The sequence below is a fragment of the Photinus pyralis genome, unplaced genomic scaffold, assembly GCF_008802855.1.
Source record: "Photinus pyralis isolate 1611_PpyrPB1 unplaced genomic scaffold, Ppyr1.3 Ppyr1.4_LG4, whole genome shotgun sequence".
Lineage (NCBI taxonomy): Eukaryota > Metazoa > Arthropoda > Insecta > Coleoptera > Lampyridae > Photinus > Photinus pyralis.
Genome location: NW_022170511.1, coordinates 34231373 through 34251514, shown reverse-complemented (window position 1 = coordinate 34251514; position 20142 = coordinate 34231373). Strand labels below are relative to the sequence as shown.

The 20142-nt window shown below is 35.2% G+C and overlaps 1 protein-coding gene across 1 annotated transcript in view; it reads left to right on the top strand.

Annotated features, from left to right (window-relative positions):
• Positions 1–4230: 4230 nt before the first annotated feature.
• The window catches only part of LOC116168272 (DNA-binding protein D-ETS-6-like), a 77251-nt gene continuing 61339 nt past the window's right edge, over positions 4231–20142 (top strand). The window contains exons 1-2 of the mRNA XM_031484000.1: positions 4231–5123; positions 9384–9656. Of these exons, the coding sequence (XP_031339860.1) occupies positions 4277–5123; positions 9384–9656 (1120 nt within the window). The 5' untranslated portion in view covers positions 4231–4276. The remainder of the gene's footprint in view (positions 5124–9383; positions 9657–20142) is intronic.

The window sequence follows — 20142 nt, the reverse complement described above, 5'->3', positions numbered from 1 at the left end:
ATAAATGTATAACTGTTTGAACATTGAAAATATAACTTTGGTTACAAGTTAGTCTTTAACTCTGAGTTTTTGATGCAACTAATCAAGTTTCAATCGAGAAAAGGGGGAACGCTAGCTTGATTTAAAGTTAGCGCCCCCACTTTAGAAATCGGTTTCTGCCGAAACATAGCGGGTACAAATTGTAATTTTGTGGGTACAAATTAGTCCTTAATAAGTAATAATTAATTGTAATTATTATTAATTTAAAAATTGTTTTTATTACCTATACCTGAATCACAATCTCCTTTTTAAACACTCAAATGCGTGCGAAAAAGGGCGTTTAAAACACACGTGCTTTAAAGTTGCTAAGTAACGATACTTCAAGTATGACTTTTGAAACTGTCATCTGGGGCTGACATAAAAAATCCTCTTAGGTCGCTTTCTGTAAATGCAGAACATTTCTTTGGCTTTTGTACCTATCCTTTGGTTGAAGCTTTCACAAACGCGCGTAATTTAGGGTATACTTCAAAATTTGTTCCACTTTTTAATCGCAGCATTGCTTTAAAGTTTTGAATGAATGCACCAAAATATAGAAGATTTAAATACCTTTGACATTTCCTTCATATAGATTAATACATTAAGACTGTATTCGTAATTTCCTATTCATCCATGGAAACAACTTTTCATATGCTTTATAATAGGCTTTACTGGAGTTGGATTTTACACCTACCAACGTTTGTTTAGATGTTACAACAATCGATTTAATGGACGGTGTATTATCTTTTTCAACGGAAATCGTTTAATTCACAAAGACGATGATTTTTTAAGCAAACGTCAAGTGACATTTCCATTGCAATCGTGAAATTACGAACACCCAGCCCACTTAATTAGACATGTATATTTGAGTATAACGTCAATATGACTTCATTGTATTTCCTATTTTTAAATTATACTGCAGGTATAATAAAAAATACTATAAGATACACCTGTATAATTGGTCTTTAAAGCACTTGCAACGTTAAAGGCACTCCGCTTTGCGTCGTGCCCTTAAACTCGTTGCGCGTGCTTTAAAGACTTGATTATACACTTGTATCTTAATATACTATTAAATACTGTATACATTGTTTAAAGAATGAGAATCTAATTTGGGTACACATTAGTCTTTAATTCATATAGTTTTTGATGCAACTAATAAAGTTTCAATCGCGAAAAGTGGAAGTGCTAGCTTGATCTCAAGTTATAACATGTGCTTTAAAAGTCGATTCGAATAAGAGGAAGCTCCAGAATTTAGTAACTATCTGCTCTTCCAATGGGTTTTCAGGTTTCAGGTTTATTCCTGTGGGAACGAGATTTACTAGTTTTCTTGTTTCTTAATTCTTCTTTAGCATGCAACCTTTGCAGATCACATCTTAATGGTTGTACATTTTCTGGATTCTATAGGTCAAAATTTGTCAGAAATCGCTTTTAACTTGTCGATCTGCGACAACTTCTGTCTCTGTTAAATTTGAAAGGGCTTGGCGTAACATACTCTCCGAAGTGATGGCTCTATTTCAGTTTCTAGTGGTCAGAGCTTGTTGGATTTGAATTTTTTAGATTCTAAAGGTTAATATTTATTAGATATCGCGTCTTATACTGGTCACTCTGCCACAACTTCTGTCTTTGTGAAATTTAAAAGGTAATGTCGCTTGGATACCCTTCGAAATGATATGGCTTTATCTCTGATTCTGGTGGTCAGATCCTGTTGGTTTTAAATTTTTCGGATTCTACAGATTAAAATTTATTAAAAATCGCCTGCTACTGGTACATCTGCTACATGTGCTATAACGTTTATCTTTGCTAAATGTTAAAGTCAAGTTAATGTAATGGTCTTAGCGTTGAATACCCTTGGAATAGATGTCTCTATCTCTATTTCTGGTGGGCAGATCTCGTTGTAAGTATATAATTTTTTTAGATTAGGTATACAGATCAAAATTTGTTTGAATCCTCTTCTGACTGGTCAATCTGCGGCAACTTTGGTCCTTGCTCAATTTGAAATGCAACGAAATGGTCTTAGCCTTACACACTCTTCGAATTGTTGGCTCTATGTCTGTTACAAGTGGTGAGAACTTGTTGGATTTGAATTTGTTAGATTCGGGAGGTCCAAATTCATTACAAATCGCTTCTGACTGGTCAATCTGCGGCAACTTTTGTCTTTGCTACATGTTAAAGGGAAAGTATTGTCTTTAATGTTATATACTCTTCGAAATGCTGGTTTTATGATGGTCAGATCTTGTCGGCATTAAAATTTTGGATTCCACAAGCCAAAATTTAGTAACATTCATCTCTTATTGGTAGATGTGTCAACTTCTGTCATGTGTGTTTTATTTGAGGGCCATTTCATATCCTATCTGTTCATTTGGCAATAACTGATGACCAGTATTTAATATATTATAATTATCCCAGTTACACTTTACTTATTTTGACCAAAGATCGCAAATAAAGATCTTATAATAATGATTATTTAACACAGGGTGTCTCAACTAAAATATGTAGCTCTTAATCATTTTCCAGCAATGGAAGGGAATCAAATTTAACATCATTTTCTTATTACCTTTCATCTTTTTATGAGTTTCAACGTCATTTGGGGTTGGTTAAAATAGAAATTATTTTCGACCAGCACATTAGACAATGAACTGAGCTTTCCGATAATGACAAAACGGTCCATCGTGTCATTTAATTTTTGTTGAAGGAAGCCACTTCGTCCGAAGGAATGCGATGAATGTGAGGTAATATTTGTTTTTGGTTCTAAATTTTCCGAAAAAATTTGCTCCCGTAATATACCCAACCAGAAAATTTGTCTCCGCTGAAATTCTCCTTTATTAATCAAGAAATCTCAATCGGGAAAATTGTCATCGCACGTGAATAATGTGCATGTTACTTTTGCGTCTGAAGATTGGCCTCCCAAAAAAGCTCTTCCCGCCAGAACACTTGTTCCCCAAAAATGTGATCAACAAGAAAACTTCACGTTTGAAAATGTTGACCCTAAAGAATTGCCTGTCAATTTAATTCTAAAGCTCCAGTCTGTATCTGTGACAAAATGTTCCCCGTTAAATTCGTCACCTATTTCTATGTCACCTCCACAAAAAAGGTGAAGGGGAATATTCTGGGGGCGAATCTACTATAATGTCCGAAGTCGAATAATCGTAGGTGTAACATTCTCGAGGGCGTATATTTTGAGGGTTAGTTTTTTTAGGAGCAAAAGTGTTGAAATGTTTCCACAGGTTTATGGGTAAAATCTTCATTCCAGATGCGTATGAGGTTCGTGGTTTTTCATTTTACAAATCCTTATCAATAGATTTTAGGAAACTTCTGGTTTCATTTACAGTCCAAGGTTTATTGAGCGATTTTTCTTTCATTCTCTATATAGAAATTTCAGTTTACGAATGCGGTAAATTTCAGTAACGCCAAGAATGTGAAACTGTAAAACCACAATTTGTGAAAGGGGGGCACTGTATCTAGAGATTGTCACGACAGAGTAGTACGGAAATTGATGTGTGGCATTAGGAGACCACACACCTGAGCATCTGCCTGAAATTATATAACAAAAGCAGCTTTATTATTGGTTACTGTTTTAACGGGTGTGCTAATTACCCTCCACAGTCCTAGATTAAATTTCATTTCAGCGTTAACCCTCATTAATGGAAGTGAGTGGTGGATGAAAAGCGTGCAGCTTGCACGAGGTTACATAATAACCATAATAACAAAACCATAAGGCCACGAATCCTGTTTTAATTTTATTTTGGTAACCTTGTTTAAAAAATTAACAAAAGTTTTTTTGTGTGGCAATAAATTTATTAATTCACCAACGCCTTTCGCGATTTCGTCCAATCGTGTTTTTAGTCTAAGGATTTTTTTCCTACAAAGGAGTTACCATTTTTTGTTCCCGGCATAAACCAATTAAGATCCTTTTTCTATATTCATTCATGTTTCGGAAGTATTGCCTTATACCGGTTGCGTATTCTACGCGCGCTGGCAACGAGATCGCATTTTTGTATCTATTCTCCCGAACGTATTTATGACTCATCGCAATTTCGGACATGTTTACTTCCGTTCCGAGAAGCATTTTAAGCGGTGTGTGGAAGTGAGTAAATTGTGAAGATTGCGAAAGGTGGGAAAATATGTTGACTGGGTTTTACCCGCTCGTTTGCTCTGAAAAAGTGAAACGGATGCATTGTGTATCGTTGAGTTATTCACACAGTCGTTTATGTCTTCGCGGAAAAGGCTTTGAATAATTTCAGTAAATGAATCAGCAATAGGTATGATCGCCTCGAAAACTGAATCAAGCGCCAGTAGTAGTGAAACTTCCCCTGAAGATGCAACACAACAAATTAGCCACAATGATAAAATCGAGGAAGACGCATTACTATCCCGGCTAAAGTCCTCCGAGCTTTTAAAGCATTTACTTAGTGGTACCGTTAGAAAATTGGAGCAACCGTCCGTTTTAAATGAAGAGTGCAATGAATCACCACCCCCATACGATACGAAAATTTCAGTGAGTCAGTGCAAGAAAGCCAATTTTTTGCGGGAAAAATCGCAGACGGTGACTCAAGTTTCTCTTAAATATAAAACAAAAATCGAAGTTAATAACTTTAGTGCAAGCGATGATTATTCAACGGTAAAGACAAATTCGCGGGTAGTTTCTAGTGTTTCTAGTGATAAAAATGTTACTATGTATGAAAAATGTGACGATAAAGACAGTGAGTTTTCTTCAGCCAGATGCCACCTGCCTACTAACGAAGTACAAAACGATGATTTACCAATTTTTCCGAAGGAAATTTTGGAAAATGAAACCATGGACTATATTCTTGCGGAAGCTCAGCGATCGCTCAACATACAGTCACCCCCTTCTAGTCACATCTCCCAAGAAAGCGATTCTAGCGAAAACATACCCGGCCCTTCGTCCTCCTATCATTATCGCACACCATCCCCAAAGACAACCAGTTCCTATTCACCCACGTTATCGGTACCATCGCGAAGCGTTTCCGCGATACCGGGCGAATTAAAAAACAGCAGCGACAACGAGAGCCTAATTGGAAATTTAAACAGTTCCGAGGATGACAGCAGTGACGGTGACATCGATAACGCAATGGTCCTGGTGCCCTCTGGTAAATTTGCAACATTTATTCTTCTATAATGCCGACATTATTCCGCGAAATCGTGTACCATTCACATTTCTGGGAAGTTACCATTTGTGACGTATTATAAAGCGCAATTATTTTCGGCAAATAACTAACATCGAACATTCTAAATTGCTTTTTGTTATGCCTAATTAATTACGGATACTTTATGCCTGATGCCCTGAGAATTCAAATCACTATAATGATTACTCACGTAGCTTGTAGGTAGTGAACAAGTCGATAATGAAATAATTACGAGAGGATTAGAATATTATCCTATTTTTTTTCTACACAAAATTGATTAGGCAATCTCTTCATTGAAGTCGAACATTATTGCCGCCGCTTGGAGTTTTCATTTGCAGTTTCATTTACCTTTTAACAAGTAAAGATTTTGCAAGATTTTAAATTAGGTAGGTATAGATTTTGCATATAAAATAGTAAAATCTTATCTTTGCACACTACATTTGATTAATATAATCCTTTATTCCCAATCACCTTGTGATTTTCATTCAATCTGATCTCTGATTCAGTTAAAATTGTTAAAACGACTTAGTAGATTATCGCTGGAATTCAATTCCCTGAATTTGATAAACTGTAAGTTCGGCTTTCAAAAATTCCGCATTACAGATACGAATTCTGTAGTGTGGAATTGATTGCTCCTCATCAATTATGAAATTGGGGATGCATTAAGCTAAAACCCCCACATAAGGTGAAATGTATTGAAGTTCCCAATAAATCTCAATTAAGGATTGCAGAATTTTTTGTTAGGTTATTGGGAATAAATTTTGTATTATTTGCTTAATAAACTACAAGTTTTTACAATAACAGCAGTTAATTTAATTAAGGCACGTTACTCCTTAAGTAACTGACACTCTCAAAGAGTTCCACTTCATTAACAAATTATAAATCAACAGAGTGCTGTAATAGTTATGGTGTAAAAAAATGCAATTTTTATTTTTTTTTGAATTGGAAAGCTGTATGTTTAGTTTTTTCGTAACAAAATTGGTGAATGGTAAAAAATCCTTAAATTGATAAATAAGGTTTCTGCTCAGTTACTTTGCCACGATTATACAATGCTGTGATACTGTAACATTTGGGCCATACCCATTGCGGACATCCGTTGTGTCTTTTTGCTAAAAAATTATTGACCAATAAATGCTAACGTAATTTAACTCACTCAAAAAATCGCCTATCTTTTAAGAAAAATCAAAAGTATTTCTGAAATCCAATTTACTAGAAGTAGACAATAACCTGCTTCAATTTTTTAGAACTAACTTTGACTAAAAATTTCAAATATACGGAAATGTATATCCACAAAAATCATTGTTTCTGCTAACTGCTTCTATTTCTTTCCTAAGCAGAGATATCGTAAAACACGCATATTCAGAAATTTAAATTGTAATATTTATATTCATCCAAGTTAGCATTGAAACAAAAGAACACATAGCAAGCGAAAATTATACGTCAAAGTGAACGAGACGATATAGCAGTTCAAAATTAACACTCAATAACTATGAACACATAAATTATTGATACCTTAAATCAGAAAACTATACTTAAATTAAATAATAGAAGAAACAATAATTAGAACTAAATGTTCAAACTGTATCTACCATCATTTTTTATACAGTAGGTATAGAGAACAACAGTTGAATTTCAGCGACAAGTATGCTATGAATTCCATGTCTAATTCTCGCTACCACACCATGTAGGAAACAGATATTAACATGTGGTTTTCACTGATACTTTCACTTATTCATCTTATTTGATATATCATATGATAATTATATTATTCCATTTGAAATTTTCAAAAAATCCTGCAAAGTTTATGTTAATGTCAAACCGCGTCCTCTACTATTCATCACATTTACCAAAATTTGAATACACGAAGAGGGATCTTTCCAATAATACCAAAGTTACATTCAACTCCTTAAAGAGACCCCACCCCTCATATTAAATGAGCTAGAGCAATATTTAATACATCAAAATGATGCAATTTTTTTGCTTAACCATGAAACTTACACCCTCTAGCGGGCAACCTAGAAACTTGAAAATAATTTCCAGCGATTTCTCTTGGCTGCTTTTGTTAATAAAATCTTTTTCCCCGAACTGTGCAAGTTATTAATAGGACACCCTGTACAATAAATTAAATTTATTACCAAAAGTTACATACACCCTCGATTACATTTCAGTATAATTATCATCTTGAGTGAGGCATTGTAAGACCGATGGTCAGCGTGACTCTAAACCCAGAAAGGGAAATTTGGCATTCAAACCTACTCTTAAAGTCACCAAAGTAATAAATAAAAATGAGATATGACATTAACAACCACTATAACTTTAAACTTCAATTATTTTTCGAGTGACCAATTTTAGCATTTGCGGACGAACCTCCTGCCTCCTGGTTATTTAACGATACCAATAAAGTTAATTTGATTAGTCATCGTTAGGGAATGCAATACCGGGTTTGCGGGATCACGAAATACCGGAATCCCGCAGCATTTTTGCGCGAGATTAATCCCGCACATAAATGGAGCGGGATCCCGCGGGATTTGCGGGACTTGCGGGACTGAGGAATTTGTCGACCAAGGGGACAACTCTGTTTACTTTGTTAATGAAACTGATAACGGCGAATTATTTTTTAAATAATTGTTAAACTTTTTTCGTTAAAAATGTACTATGATTTTTGAGGCACTTTAGAAGACTTTTTGTGCTTTACAGGTAAGGTTTTTTTGAGTTCTCAGTTAGGTCGAAGGTACTTTTTTGTTAAATATTGTGATAATTAGCGATTTATTTTAATACAGAAGTTAACCGCACATTTGCCTATTTATGTAAAGTTTTGCGAGATCTCTCAAATTCCGGGATCCCGCGGGATTAACATCTAACAATCCCGCAGATACCGGGATTGAGATTTTGCTGCGGGATTGCATTCCCTACTAGAAACCAATTTCGAAAGAAAATTCAAAGAGCTGTAACTTTTGAACTAGTAGCCCAATCTTGGAACTGTTTGAAATTATGGATTCTACAGGCCACATTCTATAAGAAAATTTTTTTTTCGGGTCGATCTGAGACAATTTTTTTTCGGGGCTCAAAAAAAGGCAGTGTATAACCTTCCTTTTTTACCAAAAATCGACTGCACCAAAATTTCTCGGGAAAACACTTTTTCTTATTAATTTTGGTGCGTAGAATCCAAAACAATTCGTACTTTTTCGATCAGACTTCTCAATCAAAAGTTATAGACTAGAAACCAATTTCGAAAGAAAATTCAAAGGGCTGTAACTTTTGAACTAGTAGCCCAATCTAGGAACTGTTTGAAATTATGGATTCTACAGGCCACATTCTATAAGAAAATTTTTTTTCCGGGTCGATCTGAGACAATTTTTTTTGAGGGCCTCAAAAAAAGGCAGTGTATAACCTTCCTTTTTTACCAAAAATCGACTGCACCAAAATTTCTCGAGAAAACACTTTTTCTTATTAATTTTGGTGCGTAGAATCCAAAACAATTCATACTTTTTCGATCAGATTTCTCAATCAAAAGTTATAGACTAGAAACTAGGGAATGCAATACCTGGATTGCGGGATCCCGAAATATCGGGATCCCGCAGCATTTTTGCGAGATTAATCCCGCACATAAATGGAGTGGGATCCCGCGGGATTTGCGGGACTGAGGAATTTGTCGACCAAGGGGACGACTCTGTTTACTTTGTTAATGAAACTGATAACGGCGAATTATTTTTTATATAATTGTTAAACTTTTTTCGTTAAAAATGTACTATGGTTTTTGAGGCACTTTAGAAGACTTTTTGTGCTTTACAGGTAAGGTTTTTTTGAGTTCTAAGTTAGGCCGAAGGTACTTTTTTGTTAAATACTGTGATAATTAGCGATTTATTTTAATACAGAAGTTAACCGCACGGAATTGCTTATTTGCCGATTTACTTATTTAAAGTTTTGCGAGATCCCGCAAATACCGGGATACATCTAACAATGCCGCAAATACCGGGATTGAGATTTTGCTGCGGGATTGCATTCCCTAGTCATCGTCGAAACGATTCAAATATGCAAATTGTTTGAACGGAAGGCGTCTAACGATCTTTTAAACAAGTGTTAATAATATAATCTCAAACCTAATTTTATATTTACTAGTCAAGCTTCTGGTAATAAAGCTGATCAAGGGTTAACCGTATTGACTGCTTACGCATTCCGAAACTGTATACCTAGCAGATAATAGCATTCAATTTTTCGTTATAGATCCATTGGAATGGACAGCAGATCATATCAAATCCTGGTTAACATGGGCAACAAAGAAGTTTGGCTTGAACCCCATTCCCGAAACGGCAAAGCTTCCAGAATCAGGCAGCGCCCTTTGCGAGATGAGCCGAGCCGAGTTCGAAACGTTCGCCGGAACACCAAGAGCCGGTGCCCTACTAGCGAAACATATTGCGCACCTGCGGCACAGCGTCACCGGAAGAGCAAGCAGTCCATTGAATATTGACGCAAAAATTTCAGACGATGAAGATAAAGGTAAGGTTTTGTTCAGTGTGTCTTGTATTAAATGTGCCAGTGAAATACTGTCCTGTAGCCACCTGAGTTTGTTTTATCAATTTGGAATTCAATTCCTCTTTTGAAAAGTAAGAAAGGTTTTTTCACACGCAATTCATGATAAATAATTCAGTGGTAAAGTAAGTATAGTCCTATGAAAGTCGGAAATGGTCCAAATTTGAAGATGAAAGATCAAGTAAGTGGGTTGAGATCTTCGATATTTGACTGAATAGAAAAGAGGTACAGACCCCTTCAACAGGTGTGCAAGCTACTTGGCCCCAGCATCAAACTTAAGGGTACTCTGATGTTTAAAAAATAGAGTGCAAGCTGCAACAAAAATCAATAAAATGCAGTTGTAACAATAATCGTAATTGTATTTCCATTTTATGGTTTCGCCGAGAAACCCTAAAGCATCATCTAATACCTCTTCTGTTTATCAAAGCGCAAATTAATTAACATTCGCTGGAAATCACGTTGGGAGAATCGTATAATTTCTCTATTATATGCGCAGTATAAATCGCAAAGTCTATTTATCAAGTGTTAATATAATTTTATTCGGAAACGAAGCTGTTATCATTAATATTGTGGAATTATGAGGGTGACGGGGTGAAACTTTTCGGAAATATTGCGGTGTCGAGGAAGGAACTTAAGATGCAAAAGGAAGGAAGGAAGGGTAGAAGAGGAAGAAATGTTATATATTGCGTTTATAGAGAAACTTCTACTGAATTTCAAGTGAGAGATTTGAAACGTGTTGTCGTCATTGCCCCGTTCTATCGAAAATTTAACAGTAATTTAATAGGTTCACCCTTCTATTGAATAATTGCTTGATGGTTTGATATACACAACCCCAATCCCTCTTGCTTCGAAATACGTTTATTTATTTACTTACAGCTATTATTCGCGTTCTTATCTTAAAGAGCGTCTATGAGTAGAAGTGGTAATAGCCCTATCGGAATCTTTCAATTTAGCTCTTTCTTCCGTTGGGTAATCGCGATCATTTCCAATTCCCGTCGTTTTCCGGCAAAACCGATTTACGCGTTCCGGAGGGATCTTATCATTGAGCTGTTTAATAGATTGCGGCATTGAATTGTTGGCAATGGACGATTTCGTTTCGAACGACAGTTAATTGAGGTAATAACGAAAGCGTTCTATACAAGACTGCTATAAGATTAGAGTGTAATCCGGGCCAAACGCTAGGCAAGTGTCGAAAATCTGAGTAAAGTCCGTAGGTCGAGTGACAGCATTTGACTTTCAGATGCACCCCCGTGGCTCCATAATCCTTCAGGGCGCGCACTCTCGCTTAGTAAAGCTTTTCGCTGATATATGACGATCTGATTCATGACCGTTTATAGAATTTATAAGAAATTTATTCCATCAACAAGCAGAGCGATTCCTCGATACATTCTGGCAGTTTAATTTGGTGGTGCAATTCTTCACTTTAAAATTGAGTCACATTACCGACACAGGTAATCAAGAAAACAATATCGTGATACCTGCTGCGCTGTATAATGAGACAGGGTTGGGATTATATGGATAACCCCCGAAACGGAATGGGGGACGGGATTATCTCTATTTTGGATTCCTTCAGCATAACAACTCAGTATTAGATTTGGTCGTTATTTATTACTGTTATAATTGAATTTGTTTACGTGCTGAGGTTTTCCACGTTTCGGCGAGTTTTTAAATCCCAGCGCGTTTTTATTGAAAGGGCAAACTCAAATGTCGTCAGTAGCCACATAGTAATTTTAGGAAGGGAACATCAATATTTGACTACAGATTAGCCTTATGACTTTCATCTAATAATTAAAAAAACATCATTCGTGACATTTTATACTTTTTTGTCCAAAGTCGCTCATTCGAATAAAGATGTAATAATTTCTGTTGCTGCTATAATTTCGTGTATCAGAATTTGTTGAAGTGTCTGTAATATATAAACAGAGTATCATCGAAACAGCAAATTATTACATTTTTTAAAACTAATTTTATTGCTCACATCAAGAATAGGTAAGTAACTTGCACGGGCGAATGGACAAACAAACCAAAATATAAAAGGACATCATCAATATAATGTGTTACAACGTTTTGATGGAGAAGGGTAAGTAAAGAAGTTCGCCAACGAATAATGAAAAGATTGTAATATGGATAGTCAAAATGTGGCTAAGGAAGTACTTTGCACTTTTGCACTCAAAAATTCGCAATTGTTCAATCCTTTGCACTAGAGATAATTCTCAACTATTTATACTTTGAACTCGAAATTCGAAATTGTTGCAAAGAAATAACACTACCGCTATCAATTTCTACGGGTTAACTCTGTCAATGCACGTCTTGAATATCGAACAAAAATATTTGTGCGAGAATTTTCGAAAATCCTACGAAAATTGGAAAGAAGTGTCATGTGTTTTTTTATCTTTGAAATGGTAAGATTTAAAAAAAGTGGAATTTTTCTAAAATTTAAAATGCAATAATGTAGTAAAAATCCGTATATTTTTAAAAACAAAATGATAGTACAGTAGGTATGCTTGTCTCTCTTCTTAAATGAGCCAGGGGAATCTTTAATAACATAATAAATTTGGTCTATAAGTATACAACAGATTTTAAACGCTAGCAGTCTGAACTGTTATTAATTTGAATGTACTTGTAGCCCCCAAGTGACGCTTTTGGTCCTTCTCTTCCAAGATCTAAATGATACGACACGTCGACTTTTGTATAAAATGATAGAGTATATGGGGTGTGCGGAACTGGGGAAAATTCCCACCCGGACAATTTGTTCCCAGAACAATTCCGGCCTGGATATTCGGTTTTCCTGGTCATATTCTTGTTTTTTATCTGATGACAGAAATCTTTATTCCACGTCTTCCAACATGCTTGCCACAATTCAATAGAGAGTATAGTAACCACAGATTTAAATATACTAAATCTGTGATAGTACTAACATCTTTACGAAATCGCGAATTCCACTTTTTATTCACATTTAAGGGGTGTTCCTCCATAGCGCAATATGGTCTCGCATTTTTTATCACCCTGTATTTAGTCACGATATTAGTAGCGTGTGGGTGTTTAGAAAAATAAGAATTTTTTTTTTTTTTTTTTTAATTTAATATTCAATTAACAATCAGAACTAAAATAAAATACATGTTCTATGAGTTAATATGATGACATTTTTAACGTGAGGGGGAAATCCATCCAGCGATGTTATCCCTATACAGAAGGTGTATCAACTATCCTCCTCTTAGGTCACTGGGCCAATTTTTCATTTTTAGTCGTCTTGGTGGGGGATCCTGTTGTAGGTTTGACGCAAGGATATTTGGATGGACTTGAAGTCGCAGAAAGTGTACGTTACTTCTTATTGTTCGCTCTTCTACTGTTGCTATACCTAGATCAGTATGCAGTGTCAAGTTGCTGACATACCAAGGGGCATTCAGAAGCATTCTTAGGGTCTTGGACTGAGCACGTTGAATGATGTTCACATTGGACTTGCAGGAGCAACCCCAAAGCTCAATGCCATAAGTCCATATAGGCTTTATTATTGTTTTGTAGAGCAAGATTTTGTTTTCGAGGGAGAGACAGGAATTTCTGCCAAGCGACCAGTACATTTTCTTAATTCGCAGGTCTATTTCTTTTCGTTTTTTCAGTATATGAGTTTTCCATGTGAGTCGTCTGTCCAAATGAAGACCTAGATAGCGGGCTTCATTTCCTTGAGGGATAGGAATATTATTCAGATACACTTGTGGACATTCAGTGCGGTTTAGGGTAAAGTTTATCTGAGTGCTTTTTGCTTCATTTACTTTTATTCGCCATTTGTTTAGCCAGGTCTGTAGGTTTGATAAATGGTTTTGTAGTTGTAAGGATGCTGTATTAGGATTGGTATGGCTGGAGAGAAGGACTGTGTCATCAGCAAAGGTACATATATATGTATATGGTGTTGTAGGAACATCTGCAGTGTATAAAATATATAGTAAAGGCCCAAGGACACTTCCTTGAGGCACTCCAGAGCTGATCGGTCGGAGGTCAGAATATTGTTGGCCGTATTTTATTTGGAAGTATCGATTTGACAGGTACGATTTGAATAGAAGGTAGTATTCACTTGGCAGAATATTTTTTAGCTTGTATAAAAGGCCATCATGCCATACCTTATCAAACGCTTGTTTAATGTCTATAAATACTGCAGGACAATAGGATTTGGAATCGAAAGCAGTGTTGATAATATTTACAACTCTATGGCATTGTTGTATCGTAGAATGGTACTTCCTAAAACCAAATTGGTGGTCTGGTATACAATGTTCCAGTATATCGTAATCGTACATTCTTTTGATTACAAGCTTCTCTAGGAGTTTAGACAATAGCGGCAGTAAACTTATTGGCCGGTACGATGTAACACTTTCAGCAGGTTTGCCAGGTTTTAATATTACAATGACTTGTGCGAATTTTAACAATAATGGCCAGTAGTGAAGACGTAAGATGGAATTGAACAGATTTCTTAGAAAAATTATGCTGCTTTTGGGCAATTCTCTAAGCACCTTGGCCGTAATTAGGTCGTATCCAGGTGATTTCTTTATATTTAGATGCTGTATTTCTTCAAGCACTTCAGTATAAGTGAAGCTTTTAACAGGTAGCGACATTTGTAATGGCGTCTGGAGGAAGGCTTCTACCTCGATATCGGGCACATCAGAATAAGGAGTGAAGACTTCAGCAAAGTGCTCGGCGAATAGATCAGCCTTATCTTGATCTGTTCTGGCCCATTCATTATTTGGTTTTCTTAACGGTGGATTTACAGCCTGTGGTCTTTTATTTGCTTTAGAGATTTTCCAGATGCTGTTGTCTGCACTGGACAGTGAAGTTAAGTAGTGTTGAAAAGTTTCTTGTTTTAACAATTGAGTTCAGATTTTTCAATACGTGACACAATCAAATATTAACACTGTTATTTCCATAAAAGCTCCAAAAGTCCCTAAAATTCCCAAAAATAGCGTTTCTCTAACTAACGACTTTAACTAACTTTATACCAATTTCGAACATTTCACCTACGTCGGTGCGGTGTTCATGTTCTAAGATGGTATAACTTGTGACTCTGATCCCCACAAAATTTTTTGCTCAAACGTGCAAATTTCACTAAAGATGATTCCCAAAATTATTTGGTCTTCATAGGGAACATAATGGGATGCAGTAAGACTATTTTAGGGATGCTTAGGTATGAGATATTCTGATTAAAAGTAAATCTACACAATCATCCCTTAAAAACGCTAATTCAGTTTTATTTACGCTCAATTTCAAGAAAGATATACCGATACAACGAAATCGAAAGTATCCTCCCATAGTATTACCCTCACTTTTTTAACGAGCAATTTATTTTAACCTTGCAATCAACACAAATGCCTCAAATTCATGTCGTGGGCATCGAAATAGTGCTCTAGGTATATTTCCCAACGATAAGCAACAATTGACATGTTCTTTCTTTCATAGGGAACGTAATGGGGTCGTATGAGATTATTTTAGGGAGGAATTTTGAAAACATTCGGATTGGTTATTATATATTTGCACACACTTCTAAAAATGCTAATGAATTCTTTCGTTTATGGTCCATTTCAATAAAAATGAAATTTACTTGAATTTCATAGTGCACGTATTGGGGTAGAGCAAGATTACTTTAGGGATAGTCATATTGTATACCCTGTATATTTCAAACTAGCGTAATAACAATCTCGCACAATGTTAAGATGAGCAAGGTGTTAATCATCTGCGTAAAATTGGTGGCAACACCTCTTGAGACATCATATAAAGACCATCTCACATCAGGTCCGTGCCAAGAGCGACAACATGATATTAGGTACTAATTGTGCGAACTTTTTCGAAAAATAAACAGCAAAGACCGAAAAATATACAAAACTGACATTAATCTCTTCCATTTTTAATTTACAATGGCAACAGTGTTTACCTATTTAATGTTGCATGTTAGATAACATGTATCCCAGTGGATCACGTAGATAATAGTATACCGAAATGAAGGGTAGTCTATATTAGATATTCAAAAAATCTTTTTCATATAGCATTACCACTGTCTACAATGCCATTCCATCGAATCGAATATTAAAAAGCTTACAGTGTCCAGGTTTAAATCAGCACTACGTCACATTCTTTTGAACGAGTAAAGTGTCCCATTCTCAAGTTACTTATTAATTAACTTTTTTTTTCACAGTATTGTCTTTTTGTGTGTGTGTGTGTGCTCTCTCTTTGTCACCCGTCCTCGTCCATCGAAATTGTAAACATTTAAACTGAAGTTATGTTATGGGTTAAGTGGAAGAACACCTGGTGGCGATGTTGCCTCTAGGTGAACTTCGCCCTTTAGATCGTCATCTAATAAAGACCTTATTATTATTATTATTAGTGCATTGCATACTAACAAAGAGGAATTCGTTGAGAATTAAACAAACCTGCTGCAGAATTTTGATCAGCGGATTCAAAAAAGCTAATTTTTTAACAGAGGTCGCTCCGCAATATGAGAAAGACTAGTTCGTAAACAAAATAATAGTATTTTTGTAAGAAAAATACATGGCACTTTTTTACCGGGCTATAAAAATGTCAACTGTCCCTGTACTTCCTCGGGTCTAAGTCGTTTGGAGAAATACATAGTTGGGGATTGTTTGCAAATTGAGAAAGGAGTTTTATTAGCGGTAGCAACTGTTAGAAATATAGGAGATAGTGCTTCAGTGCCCATAATTCTGATTCAGTGAAAAGGGGTTGACTGAACAAACAAAAAATTAAATGGACGTCTTTGGTGATGCAATCAAGGGAATAATGCCTCATCGCCTGTAAAAATATTATTATTAAAGAAGATAGTTTTGCACGATAGGCGTGTGGCATAATTTTATGCTGTAGGTACTTTATGGAGTTAAAGTTACTTATTTGATTTAATTGTAACAGTTGTAGATACCATAATATGTCATTAGGGAAAATGACAATAAAATTCTGATCAAAACATCTATGAACGGTCTTGCTAACTTTACACATCCATCCAAAATGTGATTTTGCTTCGGATACAAATAACCTATAGCTACGTACAAAATTTATTCCAACCTACGTCGTTTCAAGAACAAATCAGAAAACGCGTCCGTCATTTGCGTGGCTGCAATTGTGGTAATTTTATGAGACTATATTTTTAAACCACTCGAAAATCGTAACACTTTAGTGAAAATCTTATATGACGTGTTCTCCACTAATATTGTGTCTAGACATCTTAATTATAACTCCACCTTTTTATATGCGGTAACTTTGAGACAAACGCTTACTTTTTCCATTCTGTGAATTTTTTAAGCACCGTTGATGCATTTTGATCTGTTTCTAAAATTTCTTTATTCACTCTTAGAAAAGAAATATACCGTTAGGGGTGGATTTATATAAGTATAGGATAAATAGGGCGGCACAAAGACTAAAACGTCAACATTTGATGAAATTTTAACAATGTCCAAAAAAACGGTGATCGCAAGCCACCTATAGGTTACGCTTTATGCATTAGAAAGAATTTCTAATTAAATTACTGCATCCAACAATTTTACAAAAAATAAGCTATTTTGAACAACCTTTTTGGAAGATTTTCCAATGCGCCATATAAAATGAATATTTCAATGGTTTGACTTTAAATAAAAACATTAAACATATAGGCAATGAAATATATTGCAATGTAGTGCCACAACTCCAAGTAATTATACCAATCCATGTGCCCTATATTTTGGTATATACTCATTTGTACTTGAATGGATGAAATCAACACAAGTATTCGGTGTATTTTGTACTGTACATACGTTAGCCAACTTAGTAATCGTTAAGATTTTAGAATATCATATTTAAAATCTTCTAGAAATCATCTTCTAATTGAAATCTTCTTACTACATGAGAATTTCTTTTTAAAATCTTTTATAAGCTCTATAGAATCCTTAGAATCATCTCTGAATCTTATAATTTCGGAGAATTTAGTCTGTGTAGAATCTTATGAAGATCTCCCTTATAGGTAGAACCTCTAAAACCTTTAGAGTTATTAGAATCGATTGAACATTTTGAAGTATTCAAAGGCCCATCTTAGAATCTTCTAATCTTTTCTTAGAACCCTTTGTGAAACTATATCTAGAATCTTTGGAACCTTCAGAATCAATACAATCTTTGTAGAAATTAGGTATAGGATTTTCAAAAAACCTTCTTAGGCTGCCTTAGAATTTCCCAAGTATTTAAAGTCTTTGTAAAGTTTTGGGAGGTTAGGATTATTGTGAAACCTCGGAATATTTACAGTGCCCCCCTCGATTGTTTGGTCGTCTCTTGTAAAAGACAACATTTCGAAATGAATTTTTATTGTATTTAAACAGTTTTTTAAGTAACATTTTTTCGGATTTTCTCAAATAATCCAGTTAAAAAAATCAAAACATCAAAAAATCAAAGTAGGCCTAATAATTTTGCACATTTACTCAGATTTTTAACAACTTTTCTTAATAACATTTGTGTGTAGCTCCCCAAATAACACTCTGCTGGTATGCAAAAAACGTTTTTTGGAAATTTAAAAATTATATCACAAATTAGTTTCCAACCAAGCCCCCCCCCCTCCCCCAATGGAAGAAGATTACACTTCAATTCGAAAATATTTTTGTGTTTTACAAGAGAAGACCAAACAATTGGGCGACATACAGTACTCTTAGAATCTGTGTAAGATCTCTAGAACTTCTAGAATCTACAAAACTCAGAATGCTTTCAAAGAATCCTTTTATATTTTTTCAAATCTATTTATTGGTTGCTTAAAAGGTTCAAATTGATTTAGACTCGCGCAGTTGAATTTAAAATTCGGTATACTTTTATGGATAATGTTTATATTCAAAAGTTCCATTATTTTTCTTAGTGGAGTGCGCCCTCCTGGGATAGAAATTTGGTGAACATTTGTTCAATATGTTAAAAAGAGCAACCCCAACGTATAGGAAAATCCGTTAGTCCCATTGGCAGTTGAGCAAAAACTGACAGAAAACGCAAATTCATGTTGAAACTGATACATATGTAGGTAATATGCCTTATGCCGTCAAACTTAGAAACCCTTCCTTATACGAATACTTTAAAACTAAAAAGGCGTCAGAAAAAAGGATACACAATCCTCTCTGATGAAATGCATTATACTTAGTTGTCAAAATAAAGATTCGCCTATACTATAAAGATCGAAAAATTTGCCATTTGCGTGCAGAAACTTTTAAGCATATAGAAAACCATTCACCGACGTTAATTTTCCCATAGAGTTACTAAAATATATCTCATTTGTTTTGGAATTGATATCGCACGGAACAGGATACAGCTCTAAGAACAGGGAAGGAAGGAAGGAAGGAAGGATATAAAGCTCACAGCTTCCTACCGGTCGCTATGTAGTCACGTGCCGTTTTTAAGACCCACCCCTTCTGTATCCTAATAAGAGATTTTGAAAGTAACTTCTTTGATAGCTAGGTAATGTAAATAGAAATGCCTTCATCTCTAAGATTTTTAGGCACATAATTCAGAGTAAGGGTTAAAAAATAAATAATATCGCTGAAAACTAAAGGGGTTGATTTCGATTGGAGGGGATGGATGTGAATCTTGAAACTGTGGCGTCGCGACGCCAGAAGTGGTTAACGTGTAACAGCTACCAGTTGATTCAAGCTGGACCGAAAGTGATGAAGGCTGTTGTTGAATGTTTTTGTGTCGTTGGTGGATGACTGTTTTTATTTAATTAGGGCAGCCGCCATGTGGAGGCTGCCCGCGTGTACTCCTGAAGACTTACTGTTAGCGCGAAGGATTGCGGTTCGAACGTACCCGTTACCGCCAAGTAAACTTCATCATCCTGGTAGTATGATATACAACGGTAAGTTTGAAGAAATTATAGGGTTTCTTTTTATTTTGCAACATTTTATAAGCAAACGCCTTTTTATGATGCGATTGCAATTGAAGAAAACTGAACTTTCACTATAGTATACCAGACATTTGTGGCGTGTCAGTATTTTCGCGACAGTATTTTCCACCGTGGAAAACTTTTTGCGAGAATTGCACCTTATTTTCAATAATTTATTCCACAAACTTTCCACATCAATAAAATCCATTGTTTTCCAACATTGAGTTGGCGTTTAGGATATAGGATTTTTAAATATTCACGCAATTATGTTTTTGCCTATACCATTTGATTGAAGCATCTAATGTACTTTTGTAATAAAATACAGAGTTTCTTTATACAGTCCGAGAAATAATAATTTTAATGTATGATGAGAAGTATTTTCTATTCAGAGAGGGACGATATTCAATTTCGTATATAGAGTGAACTTCTGTTTTAAAAAAGAAAATTCTTTAAAAATATAGTCAAACTACCATACAGGCTTTGAAGACACATTGATTTATCAAACAGAAAATGAAACCAATTAGCTATCTATGTAGTTTAAATTATAGAGAAAACTAAAAATCGTTCTCTTTTTCTGAAGGGAATGCT